At 40.9% G+C, this 27,492-nt stretch overlaps 1 protein-coding gene across 1 annotated transcript in view; it reads left to right on the top strand.

Moving 5' to 3' along the window:
* Positions 1 to 27,492, top strand: part of XYLT1 (xylosyltransferase 1) — a 193,141-nt gene that overhangs the window by 115,722 nt on the left and 49,927 nt on the right. The window contains exons 3-4 of the mRNA XM_051632422.1: positions 11,127 to 11,299; positions 11,918 to 12,120. Coding sequence (XP_051488382.1) covers positions 11,127 to 11,299; positions 11,918 to 12,120 — 376 coding nt within the window. The remainder of the gene's footprint in view (positions 1 to 11,126; positions 11,300 to 11,917; positions 12,121 to 27,492) is intronic.

The raw sequence follows: 27,492 nt of genomic DNA, 5'->3' as shown, positions 1-27,492 counted from the left end.
AAAAAAATATATTGGAAGCCAATGCTACTGAATTACATCTAGAGCTTTGAAGCATTTTTTAGCATTTACTGTACTTCATTAAAATGCATAACTACTTGGACACATGCCCTGTCTTGTAGTACTCTGCACTGTTAAGTTATTCCTGGAGATCCATGCTAATACATAATGCTCACTTCTGCCAAACTCCCCAAATTCAGTGGTGTGGGATAAGCTGTGCATGAGCAGAGCCTCTCTGAAGCCAAGGTCCTGCTAAAAGCTTGCCAGCAAAGCGGTTGGCAGTGATGGAAGGGCAGGATCAGTCCCAACTGCAGTAAGTGGCAAGTGTCTGCTGCCAAATAGTGGCTGTGACTGCTTATGTGAAGTGGAGACACTCCTGAGGAGCAGAACTAAAATAATTTTAGAAATAATATCCATTATTGGTTTTGTCCATGAAAGATCAGCATTAATGTTTTTTATTTTAAACATTTCACAGGCATTAATCTTTTGAGTTATAGAGTGGACTTTTCTGCAAGTCACTGTTTTAAGTACATCCAGGGGCATCGTAGCCTTGTTAAAATCTGAGAGAAATTTGTAACTCTGGTTTATAAGTTATGGTATTATTACAAGAATGTATTTCACATACTGATTCTCCCCAGATGCTTCCAGCAGCAGCCAGTAACTTACTTAGTCAATAAAATGACATTTTCTGCACATTGAGTTTTTTATCAACAAAACTGAAATGTCTAGTGAAATACAGAAAAATCACTCTATTTTGCTTTTGTTGAACATTTTCCTTTGCCAGCAATTTGATTTTCCTTTGTTTTCCTCTAGTGGAATGTTAATGGGATCATTTTATACAGTGATGGAGCAGTAGAGTGAAAGTCCTTTATTTGAGCAACAAGATTACACTACTGTTTTCTGTTCTTTGCCCATAAATGTAAGCGTGAATAAATATCCTTCTGAAAACCTCTCCAAAAATGAGATGTTTAAAATATCAAGCTCAGTTGAGATGGAATGGGTAGTAATTTGTTCCTTGCTTACAAAAATACTGTTTTAGGAATTGTTTTCCTCATTGGTTCAAAGGGATAAATTGGTTAAAAGGCAGAAACCACATCCACTTGCTAGTGCTGTGGTTCACTTGTTCTTGTTAGGGGCGTTTCTAAGTAACTGTTATTCAGGTGTGAAATGGGAAGTTAAAATTGTATCTTCAGTTTCTCATGTATGTTTATGAATGAAAGAGATTTTAATATCTAAAACCTGTCTTCTGTGTGGTGAGTTTTTGGAATTGCTGGGAATGCTCACCCTGACTAATGTGTCAGGGTGAGTGTGTTTGCTGCTAAAGCAGCATGTTTTCTGCTAGTGCAGATTGCAGGGCTGGAGATAGCCTCTTTGAGGGCAGTTTGGGTTTAGTTGCAGCAGAGAGAGGGCTGGAAAGCAGAGAAGGCATTTAGCAGCTGTCTTTAAAATTGATGTTTCACTCGCACAGAAGCAATCACAATGAAGTATGGAATTCATGATATGATTTTCAAGGCACCCTAATTGGATTAGAGGGATTGTATTAAAGATACGTTGGCTATGAAATGTTTAGAGGATTAATGCTCCATGATTTTCTTCTTAAGCCATCTTCCCTAATCCCTCCTGATCAGAAGCAGCTTCTGGAAAGCATTCCAGCCAGAAAGGAGAGCCCAGCCTTACCTTTCCCGTCTCCAGCAAGAGAGATGTGGGTTGTTGTACACAGACCAAGATTCTCCATTTTAATTAGATTCAGACTACTTATTGTCACTAGCGCTTGTTTTTTTTCTAAAAATGCGCATATTTAACTCTTGAACATTTTCCATGTTAATGAGCAGTTTTGCAGTATAAGGGTGGCCAGTGCAAGAAGTTACATCAATCTTTTTCTCCTGTGTTCCGACCTGTCCATATATTAAAATCTAGCTAAAGTAGTGTGCTGTAATTTTTTATTCAAATGTTACTATCACTTAGCATACCATATGAGTAATCTTTTGAAGTCTGCCAAGGGAACCAGTGTTAATTGCTTACAGTAGAATCTATTTGCTGTTGGAAATGTCACAATATAGTTAGCTTGTATTTCTCTGTCTGACAAGTAACATACTGAGAGATAAGTCCCCTTTTTCTCCTGTGTTGAGTAAAATTATTCATGCTCATCCTTTAAGCAGTACAAATGGTAGCAAGCTTTTTGAAGTACAAGAACCTATCAGTGATAAAATAATTCACATGTTACTATTCAGATGGACATATTAGAAGTACTTTATGTAGGGAGTACAGAGAAAAGTAAAATGATTGTATACATTATTGCCAATGTAAGAGAAGGCACAGATCTTTGAAAAGTACTTTGTGCTCTAATTCCTGTCTTAATGGCTCCCACTTAGGCTCATCAAAATAACTTTTTCACTTAAGGAGCCTTTAAACAGTGGGTGACAAGCTAGGGAACTTGGAGCAGGGAGGCTGGAAATGTCCTGATCTTGCTGGGAGTACCAGCTGAGCTCACGCTTGTGATCTGCAGAGCTGGAAGTGAATCTGCTAACACTGGAGCTAACGTCCCCATATCACACTGGTTTTGCTGGCCAGAGATAACAAGAAATCACAGGTGCTATAGGGGAAAGCCTGCAGAAATGAAATGGCCACACTTCTGCACCTCTCTTGCTTGGGAGGAGATTCACTTTGTGTCATTTGGGAAAACCTTTGACATAAAAGATACTTGACAATAGCTGTGTGTCAGCACACGTGCTGAAAAATGGACACTCTGAATGCAGAAACTGCATCTGTTTCTGTGGGAAGCTGGTTTTTCAGGTGTAGCATTTTAGCCTAAATATTTCAATGCCAATTATTACTTACCTACCAATGCCTACAGTGTTTACATACACCCACAAGGCATATATGTATTTATGGTACATACACATACATTAATCTAATGTCTCACACATCATGTATTGCCACAGTGCAAGATTCTTAAAAGCGCTCAGCTGTGTACCAGTCCTGCAGCTTTTGAAATCCTTAAAGCTTAATTCAAAGGGATGTGGAGTAAGCAAAACCTGGCAGCTTTGGAGTGAATCTGCCCAGACATGTGCTGTTTATCTCTTCTCTCTCTTTTGAGTTTATTGTAAAATTCCTATTAATTCCACTTGCAGTACAACTAGTGTCAGGTAAAACCTAAGACTAAACTTTTACATTTTATCAGACATGGGCACAAGGCCCAGGTAGGTGGGTTTGATTTTGATTTTGCTAGAGTCAGTCTTTATTCTCAGTATGTCACTAGACCTTTTTTAACTAACTATGTAAAATACCTGTGAAAGTCTTGACTTTTTTTGTCTGTTTCCAACATTATGTTCAAAATTATTTTGGGCACAGAATAAAGACAGACTCTGTCCTTCCGATTCGGCATTTAAAAAATAGGAAACAAATGTAGTGGGAATCTCAAAGGAAGGATTAATTTTGAGTTAGCAGACAGATCTTGGTATGGTATAAATTAACTTGGTCCCAGCCTTACACCATCTGATAATAATGATTGACTGTTAATTTCTTAAGAATGTATGTAGAAAAGATACTTTACATAGGACTTGAGAGATGATAGCACAGTAAAACAGAATGGGAAGACATTGATCAGGCAGGTAACAAACATGCTTTTATCTACCTATTCATTTCTTATTAGTCTTAACAGTACATAAATAGCTCCTGGGAGGTTATGTGAAGTACAGACTCATTTTAACTATGTAATTGCTCGTGTTTTCGCTCTTTATTGATTATTTGTGCTGTGAGCATGACAGGAAGAGATGGAGTAAAGGTTATGGATGTGCCAGTCTCCAAACACACTGCAAAACACAGAAACAGGCCCTGGGATCAGCAAAGGCTGTTTCAAATGCTAATTTGAGGCATGGGCCTTGATAGAGCTCTGTTGCTGTTATGCTTGGGATTTGTTAGGTTGATATTGTTGCTTTCATGTTTAATGTATGCCTTGGTTGCTCCGTAGTAACCGGTTGGCTTTCAAGTTTCTGGTCCTTGAAGGACTGAAGTTGCTGATGATTTGAGGCAGAAGGGAAGGTCTGAACTGAAATAAGGACATTTTCTGTTTTCTTCTTATCCTGCACAAGAAATCTAAAGACTTCTCCAACAGGGAGGGGGAGCAAAATGCTTCAGTGTAGAGAAGAGCTTACTCTGAAGCCGGTTGTTGGCTCTGGCATGAACGGTGGTGAGCCTGTCATTGGTGTCCAAGCTGGGATGTAATCCATGTGTAGCAAAGCATCCTCTAGTGTGTAATTCAGGCCACCTCAATCAGTAGTCAGCTGTCTAGTTTAGGTGCTCTTAGGGCAAACTGCAGGACCTGAGAGCACCTCTGGACTGCCAGAACCTGTGTCTCCAGGTAAACAAGTGTACAGTACCAGAGGAGACTGCATATGGTCCACCAGTATTGGCTGAGAGAAACCTGAGTCATATCAGCAGAAAGGAGACTTGTTGCCACTCTGCCCAATTCTGCCTCTGATGCTATCACCTGAACAGCCTCTGGGGAGTCTGTATCTGTGGGCTCTTACAGAGGCTGATGTGCTAAATTAGGCATCTAAATTACGTTGCTGCACTTGGGCCACGTGATTCTCACCACTCTCATGGATCAGAAGGGCAGGGGACTACACACAGCTTGATCACCAGCAGCCCTGGCAGGGGCTCTCCAGGAAGGACAAGCTGGTGGCCCATGGCATGCACCAGCTAAACAAGCTGCCCAGGGGAGCCAGGTACCTCCCCACGCTGTGGTGCTGGTTTTGTAGAAGCCAGAGTGCTGCTGGTGTGGCTTTAGTTGTGCCCAAAAAAATTCAAATAGTAGCTGAGGTTTTATAAATTCTTCAATCTGGGTTTGTGTCATCTGTTTTCTTGGGAGTGGTGGGATGAGTTATCTCATTTGACAAGTTCCTGTTCTCATCAGTTTTGGGCTGTTGAAAGGAACATCTGTAGCAACAGTTAGTGATGGGCAATGTATCTAAACACATGCCTCATCTCAACCCTTCCACTACTTTTTTTTTCTTTCTGTAACCTCTCCCCTCCCAGCGAGCACAAGGTTTCCCTGGCAGGAATCACTCTGCTGGTGGGAGTCAGCTCTTGGGCCACAAGACCTGACTGAAGTGTCTCACCCTGCAGTAAGCTTGCTGGCTCCACACATTGAAAAAACCTTCACACCTTGTGTGTTAACTGTGAAAGACAGGGCTGCTTTTTTCCTTTTGTCTTGAGTATGTTGTCACAGAACTGGCATATTCAGGAATTACTCCTGGTTTCAGTGATTAGCTGGTTGTTCTCCACAAATGTTGACACTGAGCTGGGGGATCCAGCTATGAATGGGCTGCTGATTAGTCCTGAGAGCCAAGCTGGGAAAAGCTCTTCTATTACAGCATTTTCTTTGGGCTGTAATGGGACAGGTATCTGTTTGTCTTTGTAGTGGTTTCCAAGAGTGTTACCTCCCAAATGTTAAGTCAAACTAAGATACAAGGTGCAAGAGGAGTGAATAGTCTTTGCAAGGAATATTTGTGTCTCTTGTTGGATCTGCTTTACAGTATCTGTCTAAAAGTCCAGTAATGTCACTGAGTGTTGTAAAAATAACCTAATACTCAACCTAGAAGGCATTTTATATTCACCCTAATAACACTGATCATGATGTGCTAATTGGCTCTTAATTGATATGATAAATATTATTATTAGGAAACTCATTCTAATTCAACATTAATTAATTTAGTGTTGGTTTTGAGTGTTATTTATTTATTCATGAGAGTCAGTGGGAAAGGGAGAAAATGCTTGGCTAACACACTCCAGCAAAACTACAAATAATTGAGATTTGTCTCCTAGGAATGCTACAATTTTCATAATTAGAATAGTCGGAGAAGCAAGCTTGTTTCTGAGATTATTGGCCTGTGTAGATAACTATCGTAGTAAATTAAGTTTAGTGTGTGTTGCAAGTGCAGTATAGCGGTATCTGATAATTAGTTGGTCATTTGCAAATCATAAAAATGGTTTTAGTAACTACTTGAGACTGACTGCAAGACAGAAGGAAGTTTTTGTTTGAAATATGGCAGGCTGCTTCAAGCCAAATGCTCCCTGGTTTTGTTTGAAATTTAGTGGATATAAATGTGCTGTTGCAGCACACACACGTGTACACACAGACAGAACCTGAATTTCTGAATTGATTTTTAACAGTTCTGTGTTATCCTAACTGCTTTCACAGATCTTGTGATAGAAAATATTTTGGTCTTTGTTCTCAAGGTTCTAATATTTCTTCACTTACAGTGAATGCTTCAGATCATGAGAAAAATGTTCACAGTGTTTTCTGGTGCAGGGTGTCTTTCTGGATTTGCTTAATGGATGATACCTATCCCAGTGGGTTCTTGAGTGAGTGTTGGAAGTGCTGCATGCAGCACAAATGTTAAATAGCTGTAACAGAAGGAGAACAAAGCTGGGGTGGAAATTTTTTTCTCTCAAATTCCAAACCAGAAACTTACGGGTTTTTTCCAATTTGGAAAAGATAGAAACAAATTAATCTTATGATCCAACTGTAAATATGAATCAGTTCTACATGTGTCGTCCCTCATCCTTTCTTCCTTCTTTCATGCACTTTTTTTTTCTGTTCATAGGCAAGGTAGAAATCTCTCCAGTACAGGAGTTGCAACAGAACTCAACCCAACTCTGTAATGACAACAAGTTTCCCTTTTTATATTAAATTCTGCAGGGATGCAAAGTTGCTTATGAGTTCACAAACTCACTGTAGAGAAACAGTCATCTCCTGAAGAGAATTGTCCAGCTGTAAGGCAGCAGCTCTTCTCTTTCTGACTGCCTTCAGTTTATACTGTCATCCTCTGATATAATTGATGCGGATGCAAAATGCCCACATCAGCAGCCCCTCTGTTCCAAGCCAGAGCTTCTGCTCAGCATGGAAAGAACATTACTGAAATCTGTCTTTTTAATGTTAAATGGACTGGTCACTGAGTGCCTTTAAATTATGTCTCGCTGCTTCCCACCTACCTTGCATTGATTTTTGCTCATGGATTACTTGATCATATGAACTTATGTAGGATCATAAATTGCTTCTGTAGCTCATGGTAGAGTCTGAGAATTAAAAATACTCAATTTGGGTTGTTGAGATAAAACATTTCTGCAAATAAAAAAAAATTTAAATCCACTTTTCAACATGATTTCTGAAATTTTATCCGGAGTGCTCAATGCTAACTCACAGATAAAAAGTACAGGTAACAGGAATTTCAAAGAAATGTAGAAAACATAACCAGCAACATTTCATTTTGTAAACCATAAGCATCCCTCTCAAATCCATGTGCCCCTGGGGCAGTTGCACAGATGTTTGTCTCAGCTGATCTCACCTCTCCTACTTTCCTGAGCAAGTTAAAAGAAGCCACACATAGGACCGGTCATGTTAATCATCTTCATCAGGAACTTGGATAGTTTTGCTAGAGGTGAAAGCCAGCCCCTCTGTGGTCTGGGCAATAGATATGCTCTGTTCAGCTGGCACACAAAGGGGCTGGTTCCCCAAGATGCTGAACATAATCAGCTCATGCCACTCCTTAGAGGCACAGAAGAGCAGGTGATGGCCTGGCAGCAAGCAGGACATCTCTTTTGAGACACAGAGCTCTGCAGGGGCGGTTGATTGTCAGTATACACATTCACCAAAATTGCACTTGCTGCTCAGCCCCACTTTTTGGTGAATACCATTATTTCTCTGAGAGGTCTTCTACGCTTCTACTTGAACAGTGGGCCTTTTACATATAAATAATAATAACAATTTTAAAATAAAAAAAAATATAATTTAAAAAAATCCATGTTTTCTTTCACAGAAGATGTCTGCTTGGGCCACCATGGAAACAAAGTAATTATTTCCTACACTGGAGGTGAAAATTGGCATTCCAAAGTTGGAATTAATGTTGCTGAAGATATTTTTCTAGGTTCTAGCATAGGAAAAATTGCTTTTTCATCTAAGTATGATTAACACAAGCAGTGCTTTAGGAGTTACCTTCTCTGTGCAAGGTGTCTGTGCTGGAGGATACTGCAGGAAGACAGAATATCTCCTCTTGAGCCTAACGGCAAATGAGGCACTTGCTGTAATGGATCATTAGACCTAAACTCCAGCAAGAGTTCTGGAAAAGTCCAGATGAATATTGCTATTATCAAGCCCTCAGACAAAGACCCCTCTCATGAGGTCCTGATGGCTCACTGATAAATTGCTTAGTGAAGTTTGTTGGTTTTATATTACTCAAACTACTTTGCTTACTAGGTTTGTTACTGCTAGTGGGCCCAGCTGATTTATTGGTACCGATAGGAAGAACTAGAGAGAGGGTCTTAAGGACCTTGAAGGACCCAGGAGGGTTGGAACGAAGAGGGGTCAGGATTCCCACCCATTTCCTGCCATACCCTATAAAAGGCAGGAGAACCAGAAGCCCCGCCCCTTTTTCCTGGGCCTCTGTTCGGCTGGGAGGCTCCTGCTTTCCTCTCAGCTCACCAGGTGCTCTGCACAATCCCAACTCCACTGGGCGCTGTGAGGAGCTGTGGACCCCTCTTCTGAGTCGGCCTTGCCACATGGGGCCCTCACCAGCCTATTCCTATGATCATCGAGATAGGTTTTGTATGTATTTGTATATAAGTTTATATATCTGTAATCCCACGAGTTGCTCCCCTTCCTGTGTTCCAGTAAACCTGTTCCAGTTTTAATTTCCAACCTTTAAGTCTCCCTTATTCCCCTTTTATCTTCCCTTGGGAGGGTGGAGTAGGGTAACAGAGAGCAATTCTGTCGTCTGGTTTGTGATTCACCCTGACCTCTAAACTGAGACAGTTACAAAAATGGTTTTGGGGTTTTTTTGCCTTTTTGCCATTTGAACAAGGCAAAACTGTTTTTGCTCAAACCAAAAATGGAAAACATTTTCAAATGAAAGCCAAGCATGGAAATTTTTAACCTGCTGTGTTGTTATAAGTTGTGAGCAATTGAAAAAGAGGAGTTTATAGTGGAAATCTGAGTTGGGCAACTACCACTCAGCTGACTGCTGCAGAAATGGTCCTGCTGAAGGCAGTGGGCCTGTTCCTGAGTTTAACTAGGGCCTGCAGAGCTCTGCCTCTTCAGAGTGATCATGGCTACTACTCCTGCTCTAACAACAGGGCTCCTGATTGCATTTATGGATGTAGTGGCAGTAAATAGTGTGCTGAACTACACAGAAATAACTCTTCTGGTGTCTTCTGTGCATTGATTCGTGCTATCAGGGCAGGGTAAGTGGATGCAGCTGTGTTCAGATGAAGTCAGCAGCATCCAGGTGTTTCTCTTCAGAGGTATTCTGTTGAATGGCCAGAACAATACAGAGCTAGGAGCTCCTTAGGGTTTCATGCTTCTTTCAAACTTGAGGGATTCATTAGCTTTTAGAAGATACACCTCTTATTGTCCCAGGTTTGCTGAGGGTTTTTTCCTGAGTCTCCATCAAATTTGAGTCAATTAGGAAATTCTGACCTCTAATAGTATGAATGTCTGCACTGTACACCTGGAATCTGCTAAATGGCATCAGTGTATCTCTAACTCACTTGGACAATTAATTGGCTTTTCTTGGGAAGATAGGAAGAAAACAGCTTTTTTGATGGTGAGGAAAAAGAAATAAAGGTTATTAGTAGCTCCTATAAAAGAATGTAAAACACAATCTGAGAGGGCAGGGGAGACATGACTCTCAAACAAAGCAGATTCAAATCCTGTCCCGTCTGTGGTTGCTTGCCTGGCTGGGGAGTTTTTTTGAGCTGGTTATTAAGAACTTTGTTGTGCATTGAGTTTGAAATATCTTATTTGACCAAAGTGTTCTGTATGGTTGAAGGCAGGTGTGTTCTTCTCACACGGGATCGCAGCTGCTGCTTTTAGCTGGTTCAGCCCATGCATGGCCGTTTCCAATCCTTTCCTTATAGTGAGAAATGAATGTTTCAGTCCTCCCCACGTTCATATGCATTTCCAATAGTTATATATATATTTTCAGTATAACCAGAAGTTCAGACTTTCCGAGATTGCCAAATAGATTTACCTTTTAGAGGAAATAAGCCAAAGTAACAACTCAGATCTTAGGACTTGGAAAAATTACACCTTTTCGGGAGGATGGTGGGGGAAGGGACTAAGTAAAATATGAGACAATGATACTGCCTTTAAAAAAGAAAAAAGTTAAAATATGCAAGAGGAAAACTGGGGCAGAAGAGTTTTTTTGAGCTTTGAGGCACTTTCTTTGTTCTGCTTATATTGAAAATTTCAGGTTATTCCTAATTTTTTCTTTTCGTTATAAGGTTGGAGCACTCAGGGTTGTTTAACTGAAGAATAAATCTCACTTTTTTTAATGAAATTGTATTTTTCTTACATTGTGTTCAGGTTTTTGAGTTGAAGAGCTGTTATACAAGCCAAAAACAAAGCACTTTAAATTCCTGAGTAAAAATGTTTTGGTACATCCTATCTTAACCTTATACTAAGGTGTTTGCTTTAGAAAATTGAGACCAGAAATGTGTCAGTTAAAATAAAAATTAACATAAATTTTAAGCAGGATTGTAAGAGCCCCTTTCCTACAGGAAGAAGTAAAGATATGTAGGTTGTCATTTAAATATTCCAGGATACATCTACTGTTACAAATAAATGCTATCAGTGGAGATAATCCTCAGCAGCTGTTAAGCAGCAGTTTCACCAGCTTCTCAGCAAAACTGTGCTGATCTTCTGATAAACAGGGGGTTTCATTTCTGGGGGAGCAGAGGGGAAGGTGACCTTTGTGTTTTTCAAATATTTTGAACAGTGCTTAGAAACTTGGAGATAATTCCTTTGAAGATGAAAATGTGTGTACCCAGATAGAGCTTGGTCCAACTCACAAACAAACTGCTACTTATCTGCATTCATGCAGCTGTGTGCAGGTTGAGGCACATGGGCAGGGCTCTGTGGGGAAGGCTGAGATGGCTGCTGCTCCTGAGGTGTACGGTGGTGGAGGAGAGGGGTACAACCTTGATGGTCTGCAGGCTGTCACCCTTCATGAGTTTTCTCTTCTTGTTAGAAACTGTTTTTGAAGAAAGAGCTGAGGTGAAATGTATACTGCTCTCTGCACCCCTGCCCTGTGGATACACTCAGAGATGTTCTGTGCTTTGTTTTTGAACAGGAAAAGCCAACAACAATGTACAGTGGGATGAGGACTCCGTAGAATACATGCCAGCCAACCCAGTCAGGATCGCATTTGTCTTGGTTGTTCATGGCAGAGCTTCTCGGCAACTCCAACGCATGTTTAAGGCTATTTACCATAAAGACCATTTTTATTACATTCATGTTGACAAGGTAATATATCACTGGTTATAAATTGCCTGTCTCACCATCTGTCAGTCTACCCATCTTTGTCATCATCTTCGTCTTCTCTTTACCTCTGCTGCACAGAGTGTGTGTCACTTTTCATCTCTCCATCTGTTATATGTTTGGAGCCTCTCTTTGGTTTGTTGGGATTTTTTTCTTTCTTCTCTGTGACAGCCTTCATTTCTCTTTATATGATTGTGAATGTCCATATCTGTCTGTTGTACATTTAGTTAACAGTAATTGATAAGCTGATGCAAACTGACAGTGGTGGCCCACTGGATAGAGAGATGACCCAAGGTGCCGTGGGCCAAAGTGAGGCAGTAACAGACACCTCCTTTATAAGAGCCCTTTGGTATATACTGATGACAAATGATAAATAAGAGCAAGTTACACTGATGAGGGATTACTGTAGTTGTAATAAAAAAAACATAAATAGGAGTGTCCGTATGTCTCCAAATTAGCATTTAGCAAAAGAATGTTGTGTGCCATAGTGAGGGCAAAGCAGTGGCAATGCTCAGTGAGTCGAGGAGTTGGTGATTAGTGAATACAGGGAGGGACACTTTTGAATAGAGTAACTTGAATGTATTATTTTTTTCTCCTGTAAAGCGATCCAATTACTTGCACCGGCAAGTGCTCCAGTTTGCTAACCAGTACCCAAATGTGAGAGTCACTTCTTGGAGAATGGCAACTATCTGGGGAGGAGCAAGTCTTCTGACCACCTACCTGCAGGCCATGAGGGACTTAATGGAGATGAACGACTGGCCATGGGATTTCTTCATCAACCTCAGTGCTGCTGACTACCCAATCAGGTACAATGAGTATTCTAAAAATGCACGCCTTTGTCCTTAGAGGAAATAGGTATTGAAGGATATAAAGGATGGCATGTCCATGCTGTGCTGCAGGAAACTGGGGTCAGAGTGGCAGTTTCTTCTGTCATACAACAGGAGACTCCTCCTGGTGAGGCTGGTGTCTGACAGCCACAGATTAGCCAAGGAGACAATCGTCTTATTGTACTCTGTGTCTGCAGCTTACCTGGCAGGCTAGTTCTTCAGTTTTTCCCAGGTAGGACGGGCTTCTCCATTTATTTGTTACTACTAGCAAGAGGCAACTGCAAGAGAGGATAGGTGAAGTAGCAGCAAGTATTGGAGCAAAAGAACTCGAGGTGTGGAGAGATTCTTCCCTCCCAGGGCTCTGGTCAACAGTTTGATTTGATGTCTCAGAAAGTATTGAAGGTACAAGAACAGATTCAGTGAAGGTGATGTTCTCCTCTTCCTTTTTTTAAGTACTTTTTCTGCAGAAGATAATGATGGTAGAGGTGAGAAGTAAGTTGCTAGGAGTCAGTTACATCTTCAGTGCCAAGCATTGCCTGAATATCTTTATTGAGATGGTGTCAGGCAAAGAACTTCACATACCACCACATGACAAGGCTCATGATTTTAAGTGAAATTGTAGTCTTTCTGGATTTGCATAATCCAAGTCTGATAGCTGCATTCTGTAAGGTTTACTACATTGTGCAAAAGTAAATAGTCCTTAAAAAAAAAACCAAACAAAAACAAAACAAGGAAAAAACCTCCAAAAACCTAATAACTAGTGTCTGTGAACTGTTGATTTTAGGCTGTAAGAATTATCAAGAAGAGGGAAAGAGGAAATTCTCTGTTTCCCTGAATGTTGAAATTAATTGATGAACGGGGAAGTAACTTTCTTGGGTGATTTTCTGAGTAAGTGATGACATAACAGGCTTTTTTATGCTCATAGAAAAGAAACATATTATTTCATTGTCTTTTGCTAATTATGTTTCTGCAAGATATCTCTCAAATTATGGGTCCCTTCCTGAAGCTGCTACTCAGAAATCCCCACTGAAGTGAAAAACCCAGGAGCACATGCTTTAGGAAGGATTTTGTGAGAACTGGTCATAAACAATCACAGGATTTGTTGAGTAGACTGTAGTCAGTTCGGTGTTAATGGATTCTTCGTTATAATGCTGTGGTATCTTGCAGTCATTCAAACTCGCTGGAAAAATTCCAGGCACTCATTTGTTCTTGGGGGAAATTCTGGAAGGTTGTGCTTCTCCATCACAGCCACTCTCAGAGCCTCAGAGTGGGCTCTCAGCAGCCAGGCAGGCCTCTGAAGTTCTCACTTCCCTTCCTGTTGAAGTTGTCTGTTACCAGAACTGGTGGAGATGTGCTTCCTTTCCACACTGTGCATTTCAACAAAATGTAAAAAGCCTTTTTTGGTGCTACAACTATAATGGCAGAGACTTACAGGTACTGCTAAAGTTTTTGAATATAGAATATTGCAGCTTACAAACCCTAGAAAACGTTATTTCATCAAATATATATGAGTCCAGTTCATTTTCATAGTGGAGTTGCTATAAATTAATATTCTTTATAATCTTTAGGAAGGCATTGCCTCCCTGCGTACCCCATAGAGAGGTGATTGTTTTTCCAGGGAATAGTAGAGTGTTTGAGGGTGTATTTTCCTTCTTTCAGACCCCATGCCATGATGTGCCAGATAATGGGCTAGGGGCAGTTTCGTCTTCTTTCACCCGTTAGTCATATTGCAGTGGCTTTTGCTAGGTTTTCCTGCATACAAACATATGATTTTTGTGTATTAATAGTTTTTAGCCAGACCTTCTTCACATTAAGCTTTTGCTTCCCATCTGCCATTCCATCTGCAACACTCAAACTTTTACTACTTCTCTTCTGATAATAAGAGCTAATCCAGCCTTATAAGTCAGAAAACAACATTCAGTATGTGAGGTTAATACTATGTGATGAAGCCTAAATCTGTCTGGGGAGCAGTCTGGTATGTTCACAGGCTACATTACAATTGCTGGGAGCCTGTCATCCTTCAGAAGGAATATCCAGAAGCAGATGTCAAAAATCATACTATGTAAAGGCAGGGGGGTAAATTAGAACCATTCCTTTTGGCAGGGAAGCAATTAAAAACGTGGAAAATAAAATGTTAAAGCCAGAAAATTCAGATACTCCTATTATTCTTCCTCATGCCTTAATATTTAGTTTGTGTTGTGGAGTCTGTAGGTCCAGCATCTAGCACAGAGGAGGTCCCTATCCATGTGCTATCAATGTGCTATTTATTTGCCTAAGTGCAATGATGTGGTGCGTTATCCAACCTTGACTCCATTCAGCTCTTACAACATTCTCAGCAGGAAGACAAGGGATGAAAGGGCTAAAGACAAACTTTACAAGCAGCTCTGAGGTAGGAGGTTGTGTGACTGCCTCTCCTTTTGCTCTGGGGTTGTGAATGAAAAAGGACACATACCTTTACAGTGGTCAGTAAACCATCTCTCACATTCATTATACTGATGAAGGAATGGAAGAAACCAGTATCTACCTTCCTTTTCCTTAACTTTTTTCAATTTTAGTGGTATTTTAGAATTATATAAAGTCTTGTTTTGAGAGCCTCTTTCAAAATTCTGTGGTAAAGCTATTGATGCCCTTAACCTCTTACTTTACATGGTCTTCATTATTTATTGTCTCTGACAAACAGCATCAGGTAGTCAACCTTATGTTCAGGGACTGAAATTTCACTCCCAACAAGGTGAACTATGGTAGAGCATCTATTGTTGCTGAATGTTTAATGTACATTGCAGGAGTCCTTGGATAATGTGGCAGGTGAAGTGTTGCACCACTTAATTTAAGAAGTTTAATGAGATCATTTAACAGTGAATGTCATGTCAGTGCTTACCTGGCCACAAAGCTTGTAGAAAGAATAAGCATAATGAAACATTTGAACTATTTATAATTTACAGTAAATCACTGAGCCTCAATCACCAAAGGGATCACCAAATCTAATTGCCGGCTGATGCTTGATCTTTAATAAAGGTCAAGCAAAATTATTAGCAGAAGCTTGGGGAGTGCTTCAGAATGGTAAGAAAATAGAGTGGCTTATTGGCGGAGCCAGGAATGCAGATATGACTACATTTTCAATTATGAGCAATCAGGTGTAACAAAGGAACTTAAAAGAAACCCAGTAAACTACTTGTTCAGAGTGACAGGTCTCTAGTTCCCTGGATTGTCCTTTTTGGCTTTCTGGTGGATGGGTACATTTGCTACCCTCCAGTCCACTGAGACCTCCTCAGTTAGCCAGGACTGCTGGTAAATTACAAGAAGAGGCTTGGTGAGTGCATCCACCAACTCCTTCAGTACTCTTGGGTGCAGCCCATCTGGTCCCATAGACTTAGGGATGTTTAGGTGGTGTAGCAGGTCACTGACCATTTCCTCTTGGATTATGAAGGTCTCATTCTGCCCCACCTCCCCATTTTCCAGCCCGGGGCCAAGTCCTGCACTTAGGCCATACCAGAGCTGCTGCCTTTGGATATTAAGAAAACTGAAGACAAATTGGCTGTGAAGAAAATGATTTAAAATTCTCCTTCTCTGTGAGCAGCCAGATGAAGTATTGGTTAACATGAAACCAAAGGATGACTTCTGAATGAGGTCCCTGGGCAGTGAGGTGTTTGCCAAGAGAGTGAAAAGGTGTGAGTAGAGGGAATAAGTCTTCAGGTTTTCATTCTGATGGCAGGTTGCCAACAGGTTCTAGGAAGAAGTTCAACCTTTGGGAAAAGTGTTTCAGCACTTCTTCAAGTTATTTTTCAGGTGCCAGAACTATGTGGGATAGCAGTAGTTTCCTCATTTCAGCCACTGGCCTAGATTCATGCCCTGCAAAACACGGGTGACTACCACTCTATGTAAACTACATCAAGGATGATTTTTGCTCTGTCAAATTTATTATGGCCTGCCCAGATTTCTTCTGGGAAGTTGACCAAATGACAGAAGCAGGTGACTGGGAGAAAAAAGTGAGAGGATACAGTTTGCATGGAGTGAGTAAACCAAACTCAAGCTGCCCATCTGCTTTTGCAAAAATTCTCATCTTTTGCAATGTGCAGGCTTGAAATGCAATATTGGAAATGCAGAAAAATCTCTTCTTAGAACTGAAACAAAGATCTTAGTTTTCACATGCAGTACTCTAGCTTTTCTCTGAGACCCAGTTGTGGTTGATGATGACTTGATGGTTATGAACTTAGAAATCCCAAAGCCAGTTGTGCAATGGCAAAGAGAATCACCAAAACCATTGGCTCAAAAGACAGTTCCACTTTGTTTTTCTCTCTCATTCTCTCTGTGACTTCTCATCAATTTGACTTAATTTAACAGTTCTGTGTCTCACTGAGGTTCAGACTTTAGAGCTGTCTCCTAGAGATATTTTCTTCCTGGCAGTACATAAGCTGGTGCTGAATGTGAAAGCCTGTATAAAAGATGCTGACTTTCCAAAGCTGAATTTGACTTTATACCTCATACAAAGCCACCTGCTGCATTGTTGCTCTGAAACGGCAGGCCTTGCCACTGGAATAATGTACAGGGCACTAGGCAAATAATGCAGCATTCTTTAAAGTGTCGTGTTGAATGTTATGCTGAACTGAAGCACTGGCAAATGGTATTTATACATCTAGATGGGAGCACAGCACAGGTAGCTTTTGCAGTTCAACATCTGTGAAGGTGCCAGTACCTGAGGTTTTTATCTCAGTGTTGTTGCTAATATTGTATGCAGTTTTGTTTGCTCAGAATATCTTTATCTGGCAAGCCAGATGTCAATCCACTCTTAATGCTTCGTAGAGAATCTTTCTTTCTGTCCAAAAAGGAACTTTATCAGTGTTTTTCTTGAATCTCCCTTCTCTGAGAATATCAGATGTGCTTCTTTATTAAATCCCTTAAATACCTTTTCTCCTCCTCTTTCCTCACTTTGCCAGCACATTTCCTTGAGATTTATATAAATTTGGAAGGTTATCATTTTCCTTTGCTACGCCACGTCTCTGTTTTACTGTTAAATTATCAGTGTTTGGCAAAGAAGGGGTTTTGGGCACAGTCACAAATGGGTGGGGTGAAATGTTGACATGATTGTGGCTTAAAAATTTTACTTACATCTGGTCTAAGGTAGTATTTTCTTCAACCTGGCAAATGTTACTGATGAGAGACCCACCCTTTGTCTGTGCAGCCACAGCAGCTGAGGTTCTTCTTTCTCCACCTCCCCTCCTGGGTTTAAGGATATAAAGCAGCTTTTGCTTTTGGAGAATTGTGACATCTGCAGCTCTTAGTAACTGGATATTCGGATATTTAGTAGTTCTGAAATGTTCTCCATAGTAGCCTCAGTGGCACTAGAAATAAATGCACCCCAAATTGGAGACCGGTTTAGCTATCCAGGCATGCCTACAGTGCATTCAGATTAAAGATGCATCAATACAGCACATTTGTAGAATAGTGGTATTACTCACAGTACCCTTGTACTTGGCAACCCATTATCTTGCTGATTACAGTACTAAACATTCAGCCCTTCGTCTCTTCCTATGTGAACTGAAGCATCTGAGCCAGTGTCTGAGACACTGAGAGGACTGCCTGGCAGATGAAAGCCCCAGTTGCCAAGCTGAGCAGTTTGATGGGCATTGCAGCATCTGAGCACTTGCTGGGCTGCCCTGCTGGTGTCCTCTTCTCCTCTGTCTTGGCTCTGGGGCTGCTCAAAGGGAGGTTCTCCATCAAAGAGCCAAAGGGTTTTCATCTGTTTGCCATTTGCTTTCTGGATGCAGTTTATTTTTCAATTTTATGACTGAAAAAAAACATTCTGGGTAATGTTCAGCTTGATGTCTAAAAAATAATAGTACAGATGTTGTGATAATGTGCACCATTGGTTCATAGGCAACACAGGTATGTCTTTTGTCTTCAGGATGCTAGAATAATATCTAGAATCATATTTTTTAAAAGATAACTGATGTTTTAGGGCTGACAAAGGCATTGAGCAGTGTAAGAGATCTTGCCAGCTCAACTATTTCTCCTTTACAACTACAAGGGCTATTTATGAAACCTGCTTTTCACTTACAGCTTGTCTTTGTGAACAAATAGTCTGGGGTAACCCAAGTCAAGACAAAGGGGCCTTCGTGCAGAATGGCTCTTGTACTTCGAATCCATGGTTAGCAAAATTCCCTGCTAGCTGTCCCATACTGGCAAGTTCTTTGTGTGGTACTCAGCTTCTCATTGCATTCCTGGCCACAAAGCTCCAATGGGATTGGAAAGTGCGCTGAGATGTTGGTTGCCAGGGAAATCCCAGGTGTGACTTTATTTCCTGTGCACTCTCCTGAGGATTTAATTGTGAGGTGGGTAAACAGAAGGTGCAGAAACACAGATCCTTATGGAGTTTACCTGGGTTTTATGAGCAGAAACTCTTAAAATTCTCTTCATCTGGGCTTTGGAGGAATTTTTTAGAAGGTTGAGTAAAATAATTTTTAAATTCCAAAAGCTAATATGGCTTGAAAGAAGGAAGCATGCCTATTATAGCATTGTGTTTTAAACACGCTTTCCCTTCGTGGCCTCACTGAATTCTATCAGGAACTTAAAAATCTGTTGAAATTGCCATGAAGACACTTTTTTGTTTAGATTTCAAGATGCCTGTCACAATAAAACAGCTGCAAAATAATATCTGGTGGCAGTTCAAAGTGAAGATGAAACAACATGTGCTATAATACCTTTCCCAAGTCACTCTTAAATAGTTGCAACCAAAAGGTCATTAAAGAGTGAGCAAAAAGTTGTTCTGATTCTCTCTTTTAGTGGTGATATGAAATAGAAAAGAGAGGAATAAATTAACAGGACTAAAAATATAGGAGTTGAGTGGTATTTGATGTTAAAGGTCTTCCAACCATTTTATACAGAAATTGTGGTCTTTTCTTGATATTAAATTATGCACTTGCACATTTTTTATTCAGGATTACTGCATGTGAATGAGCTGAAGGGCTAATTTGAATTAAGTACTTTGTAACAGAATCTAAGCTGCTTTGGAACAGCACTTTTTTTTTTTTTTCCCCTCACCTCCTTCTATATAAATAAATTGCAGTAGTAACTCACTGTGGTTACAGACCAAGGGTGGCACAAGAGTACAGTCCCAACTGCCTCTTCCCTTTACTTTGATCCTTGTTTCCCAGAATCTCAGTGCAAGGTAAGAGCCAGCTGGCCACTCCCTGGGATTTGTGGGAAGTGCTGATGAGAAATACTGTATTAACTTGTACAGAGGCATTCCACATTGCTCTGTCTGCCTGTTACTGTCACTCAGTGAAATCCCTAAGACCGCAACACAAGCTGATGCTTCAGTCCACAAGCTCTAGTAGGGGTGGGATGGAGGACAGTGGTTGCCAGACACAGGTGGGAAGCATGAGGCTGAGATGGTGCTCCCTTTCATGGAAGTTGATTATGAGGGTCCTTCACCTTTGTTCCCTTCTGCAGGGAACAATCCCCATTTTGTCAGTTTGTAAATGCTGCAGAGGAGGCCTAGCTCAGCTCTCAGGTCTCTATAGACCAAAAACAATAGTGTGGATGTTCAGTGCTGCAGAGCTTGGGTGGATCAGAAGATACCAGGTCACCTCTGTGCATGCTCTGTCATTTGGGATGTTCTGCAGAATGTGGCTCTTTTTCCAAACCTTTTTTTTTCTTTTTTTCTTTTTTTTTTTTTAATAGTCCTGACTAGTGCTAACTAGTCAAAACTTTAGCTCTTGAGATATTGTGCAACCTTTGACCTGGTGGTGCAGAATTCAGGACTTAGATTTTGCTGTGCCATCCTGGGTGGAATTAGTGGCTAGTTGGCTTTTACTGTTGTACCTTATTACAGTTGAATACTTCGTTTGTGCTTGTCCTGCCCAGGACTATTAGTTGCAATGCACTGATGTGATACTTAATCTCTCTGTGTCTAAATAGTGGTGCTGAATAGCATTGACTGTGTTTGTGACTGCACTTCTGTAGTTACAGGCTGATTGGAGGGGATGAAGCCTTAAAATAGTTCATTGTAGCACACGTTCCACTCTGCTGCACCCCATTTAATTATATCCATCATTCAGCATTACTTGGTGAACCAGCTGCAGCCACAAGCATCCCTAACCTTTCATCAGGATAATTGCACTCCTTGCCACATCAGGAACTGGTTTGGGGCCAAGTCTTTTCCAAATACAGTCGATCTGTTTAAAAGTTTGCTGCCCTGAAGTAATTTCTCACAAGTAAGCTTGAAACAACTCAATCTTGGGCCAGCTGAAGACTAAATGGTCTATATATCCAAACTGGTAATTTATATCAGGTTATAGCTTTAAATAATTGGGGCAGCCTTGGAGAATGTTTTAGCACAGACTCAGATCATTGTATTCTGAAGATGGGATGCACCATGCCAGTCAGGTGCAACGTAGCTTCCAGATGGTTTCTATGGCAAGGACTTGCAAGACCAGTGGCTGTGCATGCTCTATTGAGGATCAATCAATGTCATTGCTAAACTTTTGTATAGGTGCTGTCATGTAGGCGCTGAAACTATTCCCACAGTCATGTTGCTTGTGACAGCTACAGAACTATAGCTGAAGGCTGAAACACCCTGATCTTTCTTCTGTATGTGAAACTGGTACACGTGGTGTGTCAAGAGACACCAGTGCTATCATCACAAAGTGCCTGGAGAACCTCCAGGTTTGTGAACCATTGCAACCCAGGAGGAGAGAGGCAGCCAGGACATCACTCCAGGCTACCTACTGCCTGCTAGATGTTAGGGCTTGGCAGGGCCAGATCATCAGTTGGTGACAGACTGCTGAACTTTAAATCATATGGCTTTTTTATTGTCTTGAGTTAAAGTGAACCACTGGTTCTCTTCTGGTCTTGTGATTAAATAAGACTGTATTGGTTGCAGCTCTGTTGAGCACAGTGGGAGTGGGAAGACCAGCCTCTCCACCCTTCCAGTTGTCTTCTCATCAGCCCTGGTTATATCAGTTAATGGACCTATACAGTCCCTTTGCAGTTTTCTTACTCAGACCTGCCACCTGTTAATCACCCTCATGCCAGTGCTGCATTCCTCCGTGGCTTACTCCAGAACAGTCCCAATGAAGAGCAGGGCAGGTCATCAGCTGGCACAAATTGTCAAAATAAGATTATTGCTAAACCCAAATATAAGTAACAGAATGTGACCTTCTGTTGTTAAAACCAATTAAATTTCCTTCCATCAACTCTCAGTTCATTATCCTTTTCACCCTCCAGGCCCTGTTCTTCCATCTTTTCAGGCTTGGTGCAGAATTAATGTTAAATCCCATTAGCCTGACTCTGTTTTTCCCATTTTGCCTTCTGGTCCTTCGAATTGATCTGCTCTGACAGGTTGATTCAGCATCTCAGGGATCAAAAGGAGTGGCAGGCCCACAAGGGGCTTCAGGAGAAGAGCCTGGTTTACTCTAATTCACTTAACATTTAAGTTTATGGAAGGGCCATAGCAGTGGGGTCTCACAGGGAGGAGGAAGGGCTCTTGGCTGCATCCCTGGCACAGAGAGCACTGCATGGCCTGTGGGGTCCCACCACTCATTTCTTCATGGAAATTTGAAGCTTGTCACTGGATGAGTGTATATTCCCTCATGCCTTTTCCTTGAAAAGTGTGGGATGGGGAATAAAAAAAAAGGTTTCTTTACCCAGATGCATCCTTCCTGCTGCGTCAGGAGGACTGTGAGACTATGTTGGCTGCTTTTTGTCTAGGTTTATGCCACAAATTAAACAGGGAGATGACAAGACCCAATACCAATATTGAATGACTAAGCTCTACACTGTGGCCTCTCAAAAAGGGCTTTCCTGCTCCCCTTTCCAGCAGTGGGGTCGTGGTCTCAGGTTTCCTGCTGCTTGCAAGCTCAGCATGGGTGCTTTCTGTTTCTGTACTGACATGAAGTGTTGAGTGACATTGTGTTGTGTGGCAGCAGGGAACGTGTCTGGTGAGCTTCGCGGAAGATGCTGGACCTGTGCAGTTGAGGGCATGTCTGCCATGCAGTCCTCTGCATGGAGCCAGGAGGTGGCCCTGCAGCTGTGGTGGGGTGGCCTCAGCAGTGAGCTAAGTGTGAGGGAGGAATGTTTTCACTGGAGTCCTGCAGTGAACCACTCTTTGGTGTTTCACCAGGCTTGTGCTGAGTTTCAAAGTGATGTGGGGAAGATAAGATTGAGTGGCTCTCATTTCCTGATATGACAAATGGGTGAGGGTGAGGTGACAGGGTGAATCACGGCCCATGGGGAGCACACAGAGTGAGAGTATGTTTCAGGAACTGAGAAATTACCAACATTTAACATTGAAGGTGGAAAAATGGCACCTTAACAACTGTATCAAGAAAAGCAAAGATTTCTTGTGGGTTTTAAGTTGCAAGACTATCACAGCTGATTAAGGAACACAGAGCCCACAGTGATGGACTGTAAATCCAGTCTTACGGGTAGATCTATCCCTGGCATGCAGCCTGGCCTAACCTGATACCTGTAAACATGTCACCCTCACCTTAGCCTTCTGCATGTGACAGTAAGAATCCTAGCCCCAAGGTGAGATATCTCAGGAGCGCAGTGCTGTGCACACAGCTGTATTTCTTCCCAGGTGCCAGAGGGTCTCTATTCTGGCAGGACACCAGGATCCCCTGCTCAGCTGGACAGACTCCACGATCTGCAGGCAGAGCTCTGCAATGATAAGCAGGGTGGAGAATGCAGTGCTATTAATACTACTTGTGACTGACTTTACTTCACACAAAACATTCTCAAGGTCTCTTTCTTCCCACTTCCTTGGAAGAAAGTGAGCATTTTTTTAATTATAATTACTCAATGAGCAAGTAATTTTTCTTATTGACTTGTACAAATAAAATTTCAGATGGATACTGGAATGTATACATTAAACAAAGTGAGTGGTTGCTTTAGATCTATGCCCATGTTTAATTATAATTTCTTCTATTTTACACAAAATTCTTGTAATTTAATTTTAGAGACTGTGAAAAAAAATGCTAAATATAAAATATGCCATGTAAAATATACATGGTATAAGCAATCAAAAATATCCCGTTCTGCCCAATATCTAGATTATTTTTTAACCAAAATCTCATTAATTCGTGTAATGGACTTGGTCATTTCTGCAGCTCACTGCACTAGCTTATTTAGTCAGTGATTGTTTTCATCAAAATGGGATGTATCATGTAGGCAGATGAGATTCTACATGAATATGCAATGGCAGACAAACACTGGAAGAATGCAAAGCAGGGAGCATTGTTCTGTATTAAATAAAATCCCAGTGCTTTGATAAACCTAAACATCTATCATGTTTACTTTTAATAATTAAATGTCCTTGCATATTAACAGCTGGTTAGGCAAGTATTTCTCTACTATTTTTTTTAAGATACTTTTCAGCAAATTAAGTGGGCTCATTTCTTTTTTGTGAGATAGGATAGTCCTGTCTGCCTTAACTCTTTTTGAAGTGCTGCATCCTTAAAAAAGATATCCCAGCATCAACGGGAGATTTACTTGTATTTTGGTCAATTAAGAGTTTGTGTGTTATCTTGTTAAATGTGGCACTTTTCTGTATTTATCTCTGCATTGATGCAGTTGATTGGTTATGGAACGGCTTGTTACTGTAGTAACAGGTAAATGCAACTTTGTAATAAGTAAGTTACCTTGACAAGTACATTTCAGCAGCTGTTAGAAGTCATGTAGTAACTGGCAGCTATTACGGTTTTTGCTACTCTGACACATTAATGAATGGGCCTTATGGAAAAAAAGTAGTTCCTTGGGAACTTTTCTTACGGAGAATTACATACTATAAAATGGGTAAGCAAGGAAAAACAGAGCAGTTCTCAGAATGACAGGAAGACAGTGCTAATTTTCATCTTAACATACTGTCCACATGTGCTAACAACGCCTTCACATCCCTATCAGGCTAGCCTCTAAACTGGGAAACACCATGACAGTTTTGTTATTATTTCCCATAACCCATTCCAAGAACACTGAACCGGGTTTATGATCTGCCTTATGCTAGTGTAAACTGAGTGCACTGCACTGATTTTTGAGCATTCCAGGTTTGAATACAGAATGAAACGCAGTTTTTGCACAGGGTTTTATCAGCTGGAAAGAGAATCCCAGAAACACAGAATGGTAGGGTTTGGAAGGGACCTCTGGAGATCATCAAGTCCACCCCCTCCACTAAAGTGGTTTCACCTAGACCATCCAGGCGGGTTTTGAAAACCTCCAGAGAAGGAAACTTCACAACCTCTCTGGGCAGCCTGATCCAGTGCTCTGTCACCCTCAAAGTGAAGAAGATTTACCTCATGTTCAGATGGAAATTCATGCATTCCAGTTTGTGTCCATTACTCCTTGTCCTGTCACTGGGCACCACTGAAGAGGATCTGGCCCTACCCTCTTGTCATCTGACCTTTAGGTATGTGCAAGCACACCTAAGCTCCCCCCTCAATCTTCTCTTCTCCAGGCTAAACAGACCTTGGCCTTTCATCATGAGAGAGATGCTTCAGTCCCCTGATCATCTTTGTCTGCTGGACTCCCTCCAGTAGATTCTCATCTTTCTTGAATTGTGTAGTCCAGAACTGGACACAGCAAAGCAGGCATTCAGTAACTCTGCCCTCTGTATCCTCTGTCACCAGGGCACCCACCTCATCTCAGAGTAGGTCTCATTTTCCCTAGTCATCCTTTTGCTACTCATTTACTTGAAGAAGCCCTTCTTCTTGTCCTTGACATTCCTTGCCACATTAAATCCCAAGTGGGCCTTAGCCTTCCTCATTGTGCCCCAGCATACTCATATTCATCCCAAGTGGCCAGTCCCTTTTTCCACATTCCGTAAACTTCCTTCTTCCATTTGAGTTTTTCCAGAAGCTTCTTGTTCACCCATACAGGTCTCCTGCCTCTTTTGCTTGATTTCTTACTTACAGGGATGCACCAATCTTGAGCTTGGAGGAAGCGGGGCTTGGATATTTAACCAGCTCTCTTGGGCCCCATACCTTCTAGAGCTCTAACACATGGGATTCCTCCAAGTAGGTCTTTGAAGAGGTCAAAGAGGATAGAAAAACAGTATTTCTTCATTGATTAAAGCAAATGCAAGAAGCAACTTGTCTCATTGTTGAGGGTACTAAAATATTAGTATTTTAGGTAACAAAATAATGGTTAATTTATGCACTACTTTCTTTCAACATGCACTTGGTATATGAATGGGCAGAAAGTGCATTAACAAGTGTTTCTGTCATTCCACAACTTATTTTTTCTAGTGGAAGAAAACCCTTTTTGACATAAAAGTTGTTAAATAGGAATTTGATTAAAAGGGAGAAAATAACACCCAAGATGTTGTTGGTTTGTTTGTTTTTTCCTTGCAGGGTTAAATTAAGTAAATAACATCATTACATTTAGACATTCTGGGCATGAATCCTCTTTAAACATACATCTCAATGTAAACAGCAACGTGGCATAAAGCTGTGTAGCTGACCTATTCAGGCACACTGCTGCTTCCTGCTCAATGTCTATCAAAATTTATGCCAACACTCAACTTCCTTATAGATGGAAATGTAAAATAAGATAGACCTTTGACAGTATAATGGTAAAGCAGCATTTCCACACTGAATTTTCAGCAGATACCTTGTGTTCATTAGCTTCACACTCTGCATTCAGTCAGTTTGTACAGTCTTAATAGAAAAAGGTTAAAAAATCAGACTTGAACTCGCTGATGTCATCCATCTAACTGGTGCAGTTTTATCATGAAAATCACAATTCTTTCCATTTATCCTAACTACAGCAACCTTGGAAACTTACTGACTAAAATGTTAATGATAACTATTAATGGAAGGTCAGATAAAGTGACTAGGAACATTGTCCTTACTGGACTTTGTCTGAACCCTTCTGGCTGAGTGTGACATGTTTCCCATGAAGTTCTTTGCATTATGTGCGAGCTCAACTGCCCCTGCTTGCACTGATACTTCTCCTCCCTTTGTATCGTTCATTTGGAAAAAATTCATTTTGAACCAAAGCATTGACTGTTGTTGGCTTGTCTCCTGGAAGTCTACCAGGTGGCATGGAGAGTAGATGATGACAAGAACAAGTAATAAAATCTTCTGCTCAGGGCAGAGTGGAGCTGAGCTGTAGCATTACTGAGGATCCTGGCCCTTCTGTGGGCCCCCTTGAACAAAAGTCAGGCACCTTCCACTCTACTGGAGAATGCTGCATCATGTCTGTGAAGAGACCCACAACCCGTGTATGGGTTATCCCTTACATGCCTGTTTAACAACAGGCGTGATAATACTTAACTATCAATTCTACCAGAGAACAAAAATTAAAACAGTAGGTTGTATGTTAGGCTATTTTGTTTGATTGCAGATTTGTGTTGGGACCAAAAAGCCAAAAAAGGCTGATTACAAACTATAAATGTGCCAGAGCCAAGATAAACTAACTAAAATGTGGCTAGACAAATTGCTTGTACTCTAGGCAAACACAGACTGAAGTGGGGAGCAGGCAAATGTGGCAGCTCTCACTCTTAAATAGCTTCCACAACTTTTTCTCTTATTTTTTTCATGCCCATGAACAGAAACTTCTACTTGTGAACATGAAATGTGCCAATGCTGAAAGGAAATCTGCTTGCTCAAGATTGGCACTTTAGGAGAGCCACCTCATGTTTGGAGCTCAGATAGTGCTGAGGAAGCATCACAACTTTGTTTTATTTATAATTTGGCTGTAATTTGGAGTATCTAAACCCTACATTGCTGTATATTTTCTTCACCAATCTGCATTATTTTCATTTCTTAATACAAATAATGGGAATGCCAGCAAAGCTTGATAAACAGTTTTTGCCAGCACTGATAAAAACAAGCTTTCTTCCATACATGCCTTTAAACTAAAATGACATCTCTTGTGAATGTAGAGGGAAAGGAATTTTAATTTACTACAATGTATACCTTTAACAATTTTCCAGGGCCTTATCTAAGTTAGACACATGTCTCTGCCTTTTCTTAAAAATATTTCTGGAAATATGCAACTGTAGGCCTTTTTAGCAAAGGCTCTGTCAGGCACTCAAGCTCTGGGCTAGGAAGAAAAAAAAAAAAAGATACAAGTGGTGATGTGCTGATCATTCATAAATATAAATAGAGAAATAGAAAATTGTTTAACAAATCAGAGGGAAATGTTTTCTTCCTTTCTAGCAAAATGCCTCTGAGTTGAATGCATCAACACAAGGTTATTTAGGGAATAATTTGCCCTGCATGTAGCTGATTTTCTTTGATTATTTTCATGTGTACCAGGTTCAGTGCAGTTGCACACTTGGAAGGAGCTTTGGAAGCCTTTGTTCAAGAGCTTTTTCCATGCATACATTGTTGATAAGCATGCGTATGATCTAGG

This window comes from Apus apus, chromosome 14, assembly GCF_020740795.1.
Source record: "Apus apus isolate bApuApu2 chromosome 14, bApuApu2.pri.cur, whole genome shotgun sequence".
Taxonomy (NCBI): Eukaryota; Metazoa; Chordata; class Aves; order Apodiformes; family Apodidae; genus Apus; species Apus apus.
Note: the sequence above shows the minus strand (reverse complement) of the source record. Positions and strands in the feature narration are given on the sequence as shown.